This window comes from Pelodiscus sinensis, chromosome 3, assembly GCF_052426305.1.
Source record: "Pelodiscus sinensis isolate ZL-2025 chromosome 3, ASM5242630v1, whole genome shotgun sequence".
Taxonomy (NCBI): domain Eukaryota; kingdom Metazoa; phylum Chordata; order Testudines; family Trionychidae; genus Pelodiscus; species Pelodiscus sinensis.
In genome coordinates, this window is record NC_143054.1 from 103,913,337 (window position 1) to 103,929,940 (window position 16,604).

Sequence of the window (16,604 nt, forward strand, 5' to 3'; positions counted from 1 at the left end):
AGGTCCTGCACCCCGGCAGCTTCCCCAGCTCTCTGGAGCAGCTGCTCTATGCTCTGGATTCCGTGGGCTCACCACAGGGCAAAGCTGCCTCAACAGGCCTGTGTGGAAAGGCTGGGCTGGGGGTGGGCTTTGCTGCCCGGCCCAATGGTGCTCCTGCGGGGAGGGTCACGCAACTCAATGAATTCATGGGAGGGGGCAGGGTGTGTGTAGGGAGGGAGGAAGGGGGATAGGGTGTATGTGGGGATGGGCAGTGCAGTAAGGAGGGATGGTGGGATTGAGGGGGATATTGGAATGGAGACGTGGGGGTGGAGAGGGGTCAGGGAAGGATGGGGTGCAAGAATGGAGAAAGGAGGCGGGGTCAGGATAGGAAGAGTGGGGTGGGCCAGGGGTAGGAAGGATGGTGAATGCAGGAATGGAGGTAGGGGGATCAAATTGAAGTACAGATTGCAAGATGGGGGGAGGGAGAGCTGGGGCTGGCACAGCCTTTGCCCATGGCCAGAGAGGGAGAGGGGGGTGGCCAGGGCTGCCTGGTGGTCAGGGGGATGCTAGGGCTGCCTACTCCCAGAGACTGGGGTGTTGGCAAGAATAGCGAGCAGGGGGCACCACCCCCTTGTTATCTATAAAACTGGGATAATGCTTAGTACTTTTGCAAAGCAGATTTAGCTCTGCAGATGAAAAGTGCTAAGTATTTATTGGTATTTTTTGGAATCGGTGACTCATAGGATATTTTGAGTTAAGCTATTCTTCCCAACATATGAAAGATGACGTGGTGATTATCAATGAGAAAACTAAAGGCATTGGGGCCCTGCCACTTACCAGTTGAGGTATGTCTGCACTGCAGTTAAAAACTCATGGCTGGCCCACGTTAGCTGACTAAGCTTAAGAAGTTGTTTAATGGTGGTATAAGAATTAGGGCTCAGGCTAGAGCAGGGGTTCTGAGACTCTTTGAGGTAGGAGGGTCCCACAGCTCAGACTTCTGCCCAAGTCCAAATGTCTACAGGGCAATTAAACAGCCTCTTAGCCTGAGCCCTGCCAGCCCCAAAATCAGCTGACACAGGCCAGACACATGTGTCTAATTGCAGAGTAGAAATGCTCTGAGTGCGCCACAAGTGTAAACCAAAGCAAGCAACTCAACAGCTGACATTTCAAATATTGAGCGGTAGCAGGTGTAGGATCTCTCACACGCTACACTCCAATAGCAGAAGCATAATGAACTTTGAGGAAAATTCTTGTGGTTTAAAAACAAAACCAGATTTAGTAAATGGTAAACACAGCAAGATGTATTATATAAAGCATGTGTAAAGTACTTAAGTCCAATTATACCTGAAGTTTTTCAGCAGTGTGCACATCTGTCTTTAAAAAGCTGTGGTTTTGCTGTTCACAATGGTGGTGTTTTGTACTGTTCTTCATTTAATAAATACAAATCTAGATGTAATAAAATCTGAGTCTAATACAATTTTAGTATCTGCAATGCTTTTCCCATCTCCTAAAATGAATCATGAAGACTAAAAAGATTTTGTCAGGATAACAGAACAAGGAACTGACTGAAAACCGAAGTGGAATATAAAAGTTTTAGAGGACTGTTTCTGATAATATTTCTATGAACAGAATTATTCCACTAAAAATGTTTTTCTCTGACTGATCTGAAAAATCAGTATAGTGAATGTTAGGTGTGAAGTCAGGAATAGGGTAATATTTATACTCCCTGCAGCTTCATATACATCAATATTTAAAACGGGGTTATTTTTACAATTGCTAGTGCTGGGGCATGTCTCTAACACCATTTCAGCATTTGTGTATCAGATCATGACACTCAGAACAGCTGGGTTTTAAACTCGTCTTTGCCACCATCTTGTTCTGTGGCTTAAGGCCAGGAACTTCACTGCTCTGAGCATCAGTTTACTTATCTGTCAAACTGTTTTTTGTTTTAAATATATTTCTTTTGTGGTGCTATCTGTTGATTGGTGTTTGTAAATTGTATTTTGGTGGGAAAGGGCAGTTAAAGTAATGTTTTAATCTCTATCTTTGATTAGAACCAGATTTAAAATAAATGAGCTAAAATGGTCATACATAGGCAGTTATGTCTTTAACCTCCCCTGTCTATTCTCCCCCCTCTCCCCAAGTACTTGATATTCTGTTGCAATACACATTAAATTCTCATTCAGGTTTGGTCAGTACAAAGAAAAAAAATGGTAGGAAGGAGAAATAATGTTTTTCTGTTTAAGGCAGGCTTTCCATGTAATAAACACATAGGTTTTAAAGAACCATTGAAAAGAAGATGAGGTTAAAGCCTGATGCTCTGAGAAAGAAGGCACACAAAGACAGGAAGAGAGTGAAAGTTGGAAGAAAGGGAATTGTTAAGCAGGATGGGGAGGAGGAAGGGATGAACACAGAGATGTAGACAGGTTAAAGGCATTGCAAGGTCTTGATGGTAAGAAATCTGGACCAGATGTAGAAGATGAAGGAAAACAGCATGATAGCAGCAGTAAGTGAGGGAAATAATTTTGGTGGCAGCATTTTGTATGGATTAAAGAAGAGTGAGGGGAGAAGTGGTGAGGCCAAAGAGGACAAGTAAAGGCAATACGTGAACAGCCTACTGGAAAAGAAGAGATCTGAAATAGAGTAATAGAGTTTTAGCAGGGAGAGAGAATTCAGTTGGAGGAGAAAGGCAGCAGACACCTGAGGGGAAAAAAAGTAATAGAGAATGACCTGGAAGAACATTACTGATCTTATTAAGCACAGTGAAGTGGAGAAATGGAAATCAGATTGTAGTTAGTCAAGGACAGAATTGGAGAAAAAAGGGCATTGAGCTAATATAAGTAGATAACATCCTCCAAATATTTGGAGGCAAAGAGTGAGGAGCAAGATGCAGTGGAGAGAGCGGGTGTTCATTAAGGGAAGTGTCATAAGTGGATTGAGGAGACCATAGTTAAATATGAATAAGTAAATATAATCTGTTGTAAAAGCTGGGGCAAAATTTGGGCTGCATAATCTTTATTACTTGTATGATGCATGACTTGTTCAGTTTGAAGGGCTGGAAGTTGAATGGTAATCCATGTTACTTGTTACGCGATCTGGAAGTTGCAAACTCATTGAACAGGGAGCTTTATAACATACCCTAAGTAACTCTGTAATAGTATGTCTATGCTATGGGACAAGGTTGAATTAAGATACACAATTTCAGCTAAGTTAATTGCATGGCTGAAGTTGAAATACCTTAAGTCGACTTTGGCACTGTCTTCACTGCAGAAAATCGAAGGGAAAACACTCTTCCTTTGACTTCCCTTAGGGTATGTCTACACTAGCCCGCGGCTACATGCAGCACGGACTAGCTAGTTCGGATTAGGCTTCTAGTTCAGATTAGGTGTACAGCTAGTTCGGATTAGAAGTCTAATCCGAACTAGCTAGTCCGTGCCGCGTGTAGCCGCGCGGCACGGAGTCCGAACTAGCCGGCATTTAAAAATGGCGCCGGCCGGCTTCATGCAAATGAAGCCCGGGAAATTCAAATCCCGGGCTTCATTTGCAACTGCGGATGACTACATTACCACCGCTAGTTCGAACTAGCGGGGTAGTGTAGACATACCCTTACTCCTCATGGAAGCAGGACTACCGGCATCAACCAGAGTGCCCTTCTCAGAGGGCCCTGGAGGTTTTTCGCCTTCTTCTGTAGCATGGGGGTACAAATCACAGCTGGAGGATTCTCTGCATTTTGGGGTCTTCAAAGTATTTGAAGGCTTCAATATCTAAGATATAGGTGAGAGGATTATTCTAGGAGGGGGTGGGTGAGATTCTGTGGCCTGCATTGTGCAGGGGGTCAGACTAGATGATCATATGGTCCCTTCTGACCTTAAAGTCTATGAGTTGAAATTAGCTGTCTTAACTAGACCCGCTAATTTGAACCCTGGAAGATCGACAGCAGCAGTTTCGATCTTCTCTGTAGTGTAGACATACCCTTAGACTACAACTTAATCAGAATGTTTTATACATAAAATAAATGAATGTGAAATTGTAATTTTCTTTCGTGGAAACTTAAAACCTGAAAAATTACTGAGTTGACAACAAATGGAGAGCTAGCTTTTGAGCAAGCTGTAAAATTGAATAACAGTTTTTTCATCTTCATTTTAGATGGTGATGTAACAGTAAATTTTGAAACCTCAAATGGGCACACCATAACTATCAGTGAAGAAACCATACAGGAAGAAAATGTAATAAAGACCACAGAAAACAATGGCTCCGTATTAGCCAAAGCACCAGCTGCGGAAGGAAAAAAAGAAGATAAAGGTAAACAAACAAATCCTTCACAAACCTTTGAATCATAAAAGGGAGAGTGGTCTGAGCACAGAGGTGGGAGCCAAGAGGGTCTGATTTCTAATCTCTAACACAAGTGCTGACTCCATTTCTGGCTTTAGGCAAGTCTCTATTTCAGATTCTCCTGAGAAATTGGGATAATAACATTCAGTGGAATAGTGCATCCTCACCGCATGAGTACCCCTTCATTGCTGGTCACGGCATTGCACAGCGTCTTTGTCTCTGGAACACTGTACAAGGCTTTTTCCTCAAACCTGCCACTGTTTAACTCTCCCTCAAGGGATTCTTGGCTTTGCCTTTTGGTCAAGTCATAAAAAAGTCTAAAACCTTTCTAAGGAAGCACGAGTACGTCCAAGTGGAGGTTCAAACAAGTCCTCAAATTAATGTCCCTCATGGCTTTCCCTGCCAATATGCAAAACATGCTGCTGCGTGGTACACTACAACATCTGGGGCACCAAGATTCCCAAAATTTCATGGTGCCCTATGCAGCTGAGTGTTTCGTATGGGCTCTAGCAAACCGAGCAAAGCTCCTATCTCCCACATGTGGGATGCACTCAGCCCCTGCTCACCCGGTGGTGGTGAGCATGGACCAGAGGGCCGAGGAAGAGTCGCGCAGCTGGTGGCTGGAAAGAAGCGACAATTTCACCTTCGAAGTGCTGCTTGTCTGTGCCCTCTGCTCCTCCAGCCTGTACTCCCGCCCCTCTCTCCCAGAGCTGGAATGCCACAAATCAACTGTTCCCAGCTGTTCAAGCTCTGTAAGGGAGGGGGGGTGCAGGGACAGAGCATGAATCAGCAGATTCGTGGTGCTCTGAAAGTGCTGGGAGGGAGGGAGAGGAGTAGGAAGTGCAGGCTCCAGTGCCCCAGTGCAAAAGAGGCATGTGAGGGATGGGGGCAGAGAGGCAATACATGGGCCGCAGATGGAATCCCAGTGGGCTGCAGACTGCAAGTTGCCCATAACTGGTCATGCAGCGCACTGAGATGAAGGATGGCCACTCATGCAGCCCACTCAGTAGTCTTAGTTGCCCATCACTGGTCTAATCACTTTGAAAACTGAATGTAGGGCACGTCTACACAGCAGGGCTTAAAGCCTACATAAGTTACGCAATTTGAGCTATGTCAATTGCGTATCTTAAGTCGAAATAGCTTATTTCAACTTTTGGCACTGTCTACACAGCAGGAAGTCCAAGTTAGAGCACTCTTCCTCCAACTTCCTTTACTCCTTGTAGAATGAGGGTTACAGCAGTCGGCGTAAGAAGTCCTCCAGCTCAGCATTATTTTGACATTATGTCAAAATAACTGCTGGTGGTGTAGATGCAGACTATGAAATAACACTGCTGTTTAGATGTATCCTCAGGCTTCTAAGTCACTTAGAGTATGTCTACACTAGCCCCCTAGTTCAAACTAGGGAGACTAATGTAGGCATTCGAAGTTGCAAATGAAGCCCGGGATTTAAATATTCTGGGCTTTATTTGCATCTTCCCGTCCGGGCGCCATTTTTAAATCCCCCTAGTCCGAACTAACTGCCCGCGGCTACACGCGGCAGTCAAACGTTAACTCGAACTAAGTCCACTTAGTTCGAGTTAACATTTGACTGTTGCGTGTAGCCGCAGGCAGTTAGTTCAGACATGGGGGATTTAAAAATGGCGCCTGGACAGGAAGATGCAAATAAAATCCGGGATATTTAAATCCTGGGCTTCATTTGCAACTTCAAATGCCTACATTAGCCTCCCTAGTTCGAACTAAGGGGCTAGTGTAGACATACCCTTACAATCTTTTGAAAATTGTACACAGTGTCTATAAGATGCTTTGTGGAAGGCAACATATACATGCTAAATAATATTTGGCCAAATCCTGAAATCAGTTTATTTATAATGTCTTCAATCATCCTTTGATTCAGTAGCAGTTTGATGGAATAAGGAAGAGTAAACACCGAGTAAGGATCACAGGATTTGTCCCATAACTTCCATAAGTGTTTATTTTCTAACATCTTTGGTAATGCACACTGCTATTTCATTGACAGTGAAAATTATTCTTGAATTACAGACCATTTACTGGAGTTCCCTGGAAAGTACCAGCATGCAGGATCTCTTTATTTCTGGGTTGTTTGATTTAATAGCCTTTCCAAAATATTCTGGTAGTCTTTTCTAGCAAGAAGTGAACCTCAGAAGGTTGAGTGTGTCAGTTCAGCTAGTCACCCCAGAATTTGTATCCTTCTCCGAACTATGCAAACCTTTTGGAACAGCAAAATGTGGCTGGAAATCTGAGAATTGGATTTCATGTAAGATTTCCAGTACTTTGCTGCCTTTGGTTGAGCCAGATAAACAAAACCAACTTGTCTTATGGTATTTTGGCACATCCAATTTCTGGTCCCAGCCAGGACTAGGAATTCTTAGATTCAGTAGAGAAAAAAATAACGGGAAAGGTAAATTCACCAAAAAAAGTTCAGGTTGACTTTGGGGCTAAAGATTTTGTCAGTTATTATTTAATCTTTTCCTACTCAGGGATCTTTTTTGAAACATTTAAGAGGAAAATAACCTTTTATTTTAATTGTGTTTGGATCCTACATGGCTGGTCCTGCAGGATTTTGAGTTATTAAACTAGAAGGTTCAAAGTTTGAATATATTTATTACCTTCTCTTACCTTTTATACCTACTGTGATAGCTTTGTAGAGAGCCACTCCAAAGCCTTCCTACCCAAGTTGTCTGAGAAAAGAGGAACAAGTAATTATGATACCTCTTCTCTCCAATTCCTCTGAGAAATTGAAATGCTTTGGGAAGGGAGGTGATAAAAACAAGAAGTATGGGGTTTTGATTTTCTAGCTTCAATAAAGTTTTAGTAATATTACATAGGAGATATAAAGCACTTTGAATTTGTCTAGTACAATAGTGGAAATATTAGAGGCCTGATCCTGCAAGAAGTGCATACTCTTCCGACTTACTGAGCAAAATCAGGCCAGGCATGATTAATTCCTTTCATTTCATACTGTGACATGCTGCAGTAATCAATACTGGCAGACCAAAGTGCTTTAAAAAAATTTTTAGATTAAAAAAATGTGCCTCTGGATTTTGAGCCTTTAGAGTTTATGTGTTCAAGCTTTTGCTTACAACTGGGAGGGCTAAGAACTTTTAAAAAATTGAAAAGTGAGCTTCTCACATGACTCCAGGATCAGGGACTTTAAAGGAAAAAACAAATATCACAAAACTCTCAGTAAAATTACAAGAGTTGGCAGCACTAATGGAACATGTAATATGTTAGGGATTAAAGGAGAAAAACCATTTTTTATGTAAAGTTAGGGAAATGGCAGGCAAACAATAGACTGAAACATACAAAATAAAATGAATTAAGCAAAAGGGCATGAAAAATAACCTTCTAAGTGTCCTATGTGCTGCCAAACAATTCTATAAACTATACACCCATCTGTTGCTTGTCAGTTTACAGATGCTTCTAACATTTGATGAAAAAAATCCCTTTGGCAGCTTAATAATGTAACTGCTGCTATTTGAAACAATGATGTGATGTCATTCATCCAAGTGGCATGTTTAAAAGGAAGTACCTCTCTTCCGTAAGCATATTGAGGAACTGCTGAGAGTTTTTACATACAACATGTAAATTGATTATCGAGCCTTTTCAGGTGAGAAACCTGTATCATTTATTTACTCTGTGAACTCCAATTTTTTTTGAAAGGAGAATTGCCCCACACTTTTCACAGAAAATGAAGAGCTAAATTCTAGCCATCCTGTACAGGTACACTAGAGTGGAGGAGAGGGAATAGGGAGCTTCTGAGTATGTCCCTGCTCCATCCAGTTCACCCACACAGAGGTAGATGTGATTGGGTGCTGGAGCTATGCAAGTGCCAGGCAGTGGGGTTGCCAGTCTGGCTCCAGATTGGGCAACAGTGTGGAAGAAAGGTGTAGCCAGATTTGTGCATTCCCCTTCCCTCTCCTATGAACTGTCCCAAGCACTAGGGAGAGCATGGGCTGCACTTGTTGTAGAAAAGTGCCAGAATTGTAATTCCTAAGGATGATTGTCTCCTCCCTTCCCCAAGCACCCCAGAGACAGAGTCCTTACACATGTAATATGTTAGGGATTAAAGGAGAAAAACCATTTTTTATGTAGAGTTAGGGAAATGGCAGGCAAACAATAGACTGAAACATACAAAGTAAAATGAATTAAGCAAAAGTGCACTGCACAGCATAATGTCTCTGAGGCCATGGCAGGATTGCTCCTCTTTCTCTGTCTCTAGCTTACTGGCTTATTTTAGAACCTTAAGCATAGAGTTTGGTTTAGTTTACAAAACTGATTCAATCCATTTTTATTCCAGATAGTTAATTTCATGCTTCATGGTTATCTAGGACTTGAGGAAATATTTGGCTGAATACCCAGGAGCAAGATATTAATGGGAATGGAAGCTGAGAAGTTTAATTTTACTGACTGATAGCACTGGTAGCCAGCTATGATTGTTAGTGCTCTGAAAAACGATAGTAATGTGGGAAGCCAGGGCTCCGTCCTGGATGCTGTGAGACTGAACACAAGCTTCTGAAATGTTCCTGAGCATTTACAGTAGATTAGCTGAACAATGCTGTGTGTTCTTGTGGATGTCCTCCTCTGCAGGAAACTTGCATGTTGATTTCCAGCTGGATTTTACATCTATGGGTCTCTTTTCCAATGAAGAATTCTATGCCAAGCTCCAAAAAAGGCCCTGAATTTTAACTCATTGTGACTTCTTTCTCCCTCTGTTTGTCCACTCATCCCATATCTCCCTTTAACTTAATCTTATTTTTCTCCTGGTTGGAAACATTGGCTCTGATCCTTAAATGAACATATAAGCCAGTGGGCTAACTCTCTGGCCATGCACAAAAGAACACTCTCCAGCCACAGATTTTCAGTTCTGTTTTCTTACGGGCTTTGGTTTCTTAAAATAACTATATAACACACATTCAGCATATCAAACACATCTTTCCCCCCTCACCCAAAAGACTTCTGCAGGGCTTGTCTACCACTGAGAGGACTCCAGACCTGAAATGCCTGAGTCACGTTGAGCCTCTCAGCTCCATTCTCGTTCATAAATTACTCCCTGCAGAATTACACTCTGCAGGCTGTTATTCCACTGAGAGGCATATGTAAACTGGCCTCTTTCCCCTGACCCAAAGACTCCTACAAATTCCATTTCACAAGTTCTCTTGCACACTGTGTTGCTGATACAAGTGGTGACAAAGAATTGGAGCTGCACAAGTGGCTACCCCCATGTTCTTGGTTAACCATGTCAATGCTAGGTACACATACAGCAAAAGTGAAAAGTCTCTTCTCATAGCAGTTTCATTTTTGCAATAACCTGCGGCAACCATGTGCTGTTTGCAAAACATGTTTTTCCTAGCATCACCCGCTGAGTTACATTTCTTTTCCTGGAGAGTATGACTTTGCTGTTGACATGGATTAGATGCCTGAGTTGCTGCTCTACCTGTTCTATCCTCCTGAGCCTGCTGTGTTGCTATTTCTTTGTGATACTATTCTAGCATCAGAAATAATACTACTAGATAGTATGAGAGAATGTTGTGATGGATTTTCAGAAAGGTTCAACATCCACCACTGGGGTTCCAGTTTAAAAATAACTCAGCTACCATTTAGGTCACAAAATGAATAACTTTTCAGAATTGCTCAGCACATTTGGGTCTCATCATGTCTTTTTGAAATCTGGCTACGCTGTCACAGTGAGAGCTGCTTGTTTGTAAACTTGGACATCATGTAGATGTCTATGCAGACACTGAGCTTTCTATAGGTCTTGTTGTGGGTGCATAAATACAGTATTGATTGAAGCTTTGAATGAGGCCATAATGTTTGCTGTCCTTTTGTTTGTTTCTAAAAGGGAGTTTGATAGATGCATTTTATTGGGCCAAGTGATTGGTCACTGTCCAAATCTGGTACAAGGTGATAGTGACTAAAAGTTACTCCCACCTGATGGCTGTTTCTGGTAATTTTATAAAATGAGTTCATCATCTGAGTACAGTTCCTAGTGGACAGATGTCCAAATCAGAAAACTGCACCTCACAGCTGATATACTGTGGAAATGGCTATGGATAAACGGATAACTAGAGTTGGCCCTGATGGCTATTGCTGTTGTCACACTCAGCTGAGATGCCAAAGAATGAATAATCATGCAGATTAAGGGCCCATATACAAGTAGAATCACAAGGGGGGAGTCAGTTACAACACAGTTGTATCCTGACCCAGTTACAGGCCTCAGACAGTCCCAGCCTTTCATGTGATTCAAGAGTCGGGTTGTGGGAAAGCCAGGCTGTATTATTTTTATTATTGTAGTGCCTAGAAGCCCCAATCCCAGACCAGGACCCTATTGTGCTAAGCAGTGTACAAACACAGAACAAAAAGATGGTCTGTACCCTCCAGAATATAAGACAGGAGATGACAGATGGATACCAACAGACAACAGAGTGCAAGGAACCAAAAGAGACAATACTGGTCAACAAGACAGGCAGTAGTGTCAGCCTACCAACAACTTCACTGTTGTCAAATTTTTTGTAGGCATGAGAGCAAAGGAGAGTTTGATGGAGGATAATGAGGTTGTTGTACAGATTTTTATGGGGCGCTCCTCCCAAGCATGTCTATAAGAGATGATAGGTTGGGTGAGAATAGGCTGTGATGAAAAGTAGCTCATGAAAGTGTCCTGTTGTGAGCTTCACTGAATCAGCCATAGAATTGAAATCTCTCATCTGATTTTTCTCTCCCACTGGCAGGTTACGTAGCCACTGTCGTACTCTTGCCTTTTAAAAATAGGTACCTTCTTCATATGTCTTCCACAGCTGTCCTGATATCTTCTTCCACTGCCTCAAAGCAGAAGTCATCATCAGGAAGGGAAACTGGGGAGAGTTTTGAGACAGATGCTCAGGTGCTGCAATGACTAGATAGATATGCACAGAACATGTCCTATAAAAGAGAAAAGGAGTGTTTAATAACACTTCTCCCCAAGTGTATCTGATTTAGGAATAAGATTCAGCAGGAAAGCAGAGCGATAGTTCAAGTGGCTGGTGAGCAGAAGTAGCTCTCAGTTTAATAATTATAAAAATTGTCATAATATTGTATCAAAAGTATTAGCAAGAACAGCCAAGTCCATAATGCTGTAAACTTAGGCTGCAGATAAAGAATGACAAAATCAACAGTTAGTAGAAACTGAGTGTGCTAGATAACTCAGTAAATGAAGAGGAATGAACTATTTGTCTTCATTCCCACAACATGTGAGAACAGATATGTTTGTATGCTGTGTGTAATGATAAACATACTAGGTTCAACTTCATCATTGCTAGACTATAGCATTGGTTGTAAACCTTTATCCCCGATCCTAGGATAAAGCAGTGTAATTGTTGTCTAACACATTATTTCTCTTTCACCTGCTAATCTTTATAGTGAAAAAATGCTGCTTATCTTTTGGAATTGATACAGGTGTAATAACTGAAAGGGTAAAAGGCAGGGAATATAGATCAAGGAATGGCCATTTGACGTAAAGAGAGTGTAGTTTTAATATGATCTTAATTGTATTAGCTGGTACACTGATTGCCAAAAATAGCTACAGTGCCAAAGATAGCTATTCTTAGAAATACTTTAACTATGTATTTTGCTCCTATATTTTACCCAAACATTGTACTTGTCACTAACAGGCAAGTAATACATTTGTGATTTTGTGCACTCTTACTGTTATATGAAGTGTTTTTCAAAAAGGTCAGAAAGGTTACCCTGAGACTGAACAAGCGCTGGGCTAGAATGATGGGTTAAAATAAAATTTCCCAAATAAAGTTCCAATTTTGAGCAAACATGGTGTGACACAAGAGACTGAGTTGCTGTAGCTGATATTTCCAGCCATTGCTAGATCTGGTAATGCACTAAATCTGTGATTAAGATGTCCCAGATTACAGAATGGTCACACATTTAATACATAGTCTGCTGCTTGCACCGGATGGGAAAAGAACTAGAAGGAATGTGTTTGGAAAAGGGGAGATTGGAGCGCCCAGTTTCTAACATTGACTCCAACTACAGTTAGTAGGCCAGTTAGTGTTACTGCAAGTCAAGTCTGGAACTTGGAAAACGTTTGGGCTAGATTAAAATAGAGAGAAGCAAGTTAAGTGCCCCATCCTCCATAAAATGCTCTTCAGTTGAGACCTAGTGTAACATTTCACTGAGGTAGTACATTAAGCAAGAGAAGAACTACTCTCTTCTGATTCACAAAAAGTTAAGTAGCATTGTCTGGCTTGTCATTGGATTTAAATGGTGTGTGTCTGTGTCAGTCGGCTTCTCTTCACTTTCTTTATAGAGAGCACTGTTAACTGTCCTGAAAAACCAGCATCCCATGCTCCACCACCGCCTAAGTCTAAGCCTAAACCTAAAAAAGCATCGATACCGCCAAAAAATGTTACTGCTGCTGCCACCAGCCATAAGAATAATGAAGCACCTCATGTTAAAAAAAAAGTCAAGGCTCCTGCTAAGCAGCCCCCTGTCCCACCTCCCAAGCCAGCAGGTCACAATGCAAATCGAGAAGCTGGTGAGTACTGGACAGGCAGTGTTGGCATGGTGGGTGCATGTGCATGCTTATACTAATTATTCTCTGTAAATTGTACCTGCTAATGAATCTGCACCTTACTAACTCTCCATTGGGCTCATGCCCTGCTGTATAAAAGCTCCTGTATAAATCACTTTGCTGTGTAATGTTTGTATATGTGAGTTTAAGTACTATACAGAGGTGATGTAGAATTCCCAAATACCTGCAAAAACTGAGGATAGAGGTGTTGGAAGAAGAAAAAGGTGAGTTCCAAGGCAAAATTTCTCTTAGTTACCTCAAGACAAAAGTTGTTGTGGGAAATGGTATCACTGTATATTTATCCTGGAAAAAACTAAAATTTCAATAAATGTTACAAGACTACAGGCTCTCTTTAGAGGGCAGAATGTAAAACAACTAAATTAGCCCTAGAGACTGTCAAATATATTTGCATCTAGCTGCTAGAATGGATTATAGCTCATTGAAAAAGTCCAACTATTCCCTCGGTTGATTGGTTTGAAGAGATACAGAGAATACCTTTATGACAAAATATCCTGCTAGCTAAATCACAGAGACTATGTCTGCACAGCAGCGTTATTTCAGAATGCCATCAATTATTCCAAAATAATATAGTGCACATCTACACAGCAAGCCCATTATTTCTAAATAAATTTGAACGGGCTTCTTACTCTGACTCCTGTAACCCTCACTGTATGAGGAGTAAGGGAAGTTGGGGCAGTGTTCTCTATTTTGAAATAACTGCAATAAGCATAGCTCAAGTTGTGTAGCTTATTTCGAGTTTAGCCCTGCTGTGTAGACGTGTCCAGACATATGTATCCTGTGGTTTACTGTTTAGCCACCATTTAGCAATGATGCCAAATTAAATATTATAAGCAGTCAAGCTTACGACACTAATATATTTTGACTGAGACGGTTATAAAATATTGGGTGGCAAAAAAGTTCACCACTAAAAGGCAATTAAAACACTAGTTAGTTTATAATCAGTGCACTTTGTTTATGCAATAGGCCAAATGGAAAGCTCACTCAATGCCTGCTTTTTTCTTTCCAACTATATTCCGATTGTTAGATTGCAAATGTTGGCAGGTTTCGCATTTGAAGCATGAAAGAAGACTACTGAAGTCACTACAAAGCTGCTAAAGTTTGGATAGTCACATTCAGAGCTTATCACTACATACAAGGGTGCTGGAATGGTGGGGAGGCAATGTAAGGGGGACCCACACACACCCACTCCACCAGGTTAGTACAAAGCCCCAAAGGATCTCTCAAAGTGGCTAGCCCAGTTGCTAAACTACTCCAGATTATGCATCCTCCTGAGTCACTTCCTATCAATTTGTTGCTTCTCAGTTTCGGGTCTGGTTGTGGGCTAAGCAAGGGTTGCCAGATGGTTTCAGCAAAAATACCGGACACACTTGACATTACGTCACAATCTACATTACAGCTTATTTAGAAAATACCGGACGTTTATATTTTCTCATTTATATTTTCTCAATTTGTTTCCCGAACAGAAAGCTCAAATACTGGACTGTCTGTTTCAAAACTGGACACCTGGCAATCCTAGGCTAAGCAGACACCTTAAGGGTGTGTCTACACAGCAGAGCTTAACTCAAAATAAGCTACGCAAATTGAGCTCCTTGAATTGTGTAGTTTATTTCAAAATAGCTTATTTTGAAACTGGGAGCATCTACACTACACTTACTTCGAATTAGAGCACGCTTCCTCCGACTTCCCTTACTTCTCGTACAATGAAGGTTACAGGAGTCGGAGTAAGAAGTCCTCCAGTTTGACAGTATTTCAACATTATTTTGAAATAACTGCCTGCTGTGTAGACACGGACTAAGTTATTTTGAAATAGTGCTAGTCATTTTGAAATAATGTTGCTGTGTAGACATACCCTAAGGGACTGAAGAAAATGTCTACTCTACAGTTAAAAGCCCTCATCTGGCCTGTGCCAGCTGATTTGGGCTCCGGGGCTATGTAATTGTGGGATAGATGCTCAGGAATGGGCTGGAACCTGAGGGCTAGGACCCTGCAGGGTGGATTGGTCCCAGAGCTAACCCAAGCTGTACAATTAAATTCTCTCTCAATCTGAAGCTCAGGAGCCCAAGTTAGCTAGTGGGGCCAGCTATTTATGTGTAACTGCAATTAGCCATGCCCTCAGCATCCAGTTCAGTTAGTCAGTCTGTCTCAGGGCTTTCAGCTTTCTAAGAGCAAAGGAACCCAAGTTTTTGCTGCTAGAGCAAGTTTTACTAAGTATTCAGAGGGATAGCCCAGTTAGTCTGTAACAGGAAAAACTTAAAAAATCAAGTAGTCTAGTCATTGTTTCTTAAACTTTTTAAGACCAAAGAACACCAAACAATAATTTTTTTTTAAAGGAACACCGAGGAGTTTTGGTTGAGCAAAAAAAAACACAGCCGGGGGAAGTTATTCATAGGGGGAATGGGAAGTTGCCTGCCCCTTTTAAGGGTGGCCATTTTTAATTCTGTTGTTCTCCGCGGCACACCTCTGACTGCCTCGCAGCACACCCGTGTAACACTGATCTAGTAGCACCTTAAAGAAAAGAGAGACAACAAATAGTTACAAGAGACTATTAAGAACCATTAGCACTTCCTGTCACATTACTGGATTTTAAGGGGAGCAGCCAGATCACTGCTGCACCTATGGGGAGATATTTGCCCCAAAGTGTATACAAAGGGGACCATGTGAAGTGTCACATGAAAGCTTGTGTTCTACTGATTCTGTGTATGCTATTCATGTACTTGTATAATATCTGTATGTGGATTTATAAACACGTACTCTGTATGGATGCTGGAAAATTCTCTGTCTGTGGCTGAGCAATGGGCAAGGAATGCTCAGCCAATGGCTATGCTTAGTAGCAAGGAGACACTGAAGCTCTAGATGCCAATACACACCTCAGGAATGTTACTGATACCTGCAAACCAGCCAGGGCTAAGGGCTACCAGCATGGGACGCAGGGTTGGTTGTAGTACCATGTGACTTGCTACAGCTTGGAAGATGACAGGGAGGTATATAAGTGCCATGTGGCACCCTCCATCTGGTCTTGAGTTCAGCTCCTGATCCCAGATGCAGCCTTGCAGGGAACAATGAGCTGGGAAGAACTGTGGACCCATCCTGATATAGCATGTACACCAGAGACTTTTAAGATAGCAGTTTATAACATCTCTGCTAAGAGCCTGTATCGAGAATTGGGTGATTCGATGCATGTAAAGAGTCCTTAACGGTACTCTCATGCTTTTCTTTCTTTTAGTAATAAACCTTTAGATGTTAGATTCTAAAGGATTGGCTCAGCGTGATCTTGTGGGTAAGATCCAGACTGTAAATTAATTGGGATCTGTGGCTGGTTTCTTGAGAGTGGAAGAACCTGTTCAGGAAGGTGAGATTGGGTTCTATAACCCCTCACCTATTTGTTAGGCCCGGGACTGATTGGGGCACAGGAAGAGCTGGGGTGTCAGAGGGGTTTTGCTCATGAGGCTTGGCTAGCCAGATTGAAAGTTGAAGAGCTTGGTGTGACTGATTTGTGGCCTATTTGGGAAGTTCTCCAGTCTGGGGCTGTAAGGAGCCCTGAGTTTGAGCAATTTACCCTAAGCAGTCACCTGAGCTGTGCCCAGACCCAGCCCGGTCCATCACACCTCCATTGGTTGGTTGGTTGGTTGTTTAAGTCTTTAAAAGGTGGAAGATAATGTCGTATATCCTGGTTCAGACTATTAGCATAAGAATT

General features: G+C 41.9%; 1 protein-coding gene across 5 annotated transcripts in view; it reads left to right on the top strand.

Annotated features, from left to right (window-relative positions):
* The window catches only part of PHACTR2 (phosphatase and actin regulator 2), a 197,826-nt gene that overhangs the window by 146,863 nt on the left and 34,359 nt on the right, over positions 1 to 16,604 (top strand). For 4 of the 5 annotated variants that reach the window (XM_075924328.2, XM_006139329.5, XM_075924332.2 and 1 more), the window contains 2 exons: positions 4,126 to 4,281; positions 12,626 to 12,853. In XM_075924328.2, coding sequence (XP_075780443.2) covers positions 4,126 to 4,281; positions 12,626 to 12,853 — 384 coding nt within the window. The remainder of the gene's footprint in view (positions 1 to 4,125; positions 4,282 to 12,625; positions 12,854 to 16,604) is intronic. The other variant, XM_075924329.2, reaches the window with a different exon arrangement.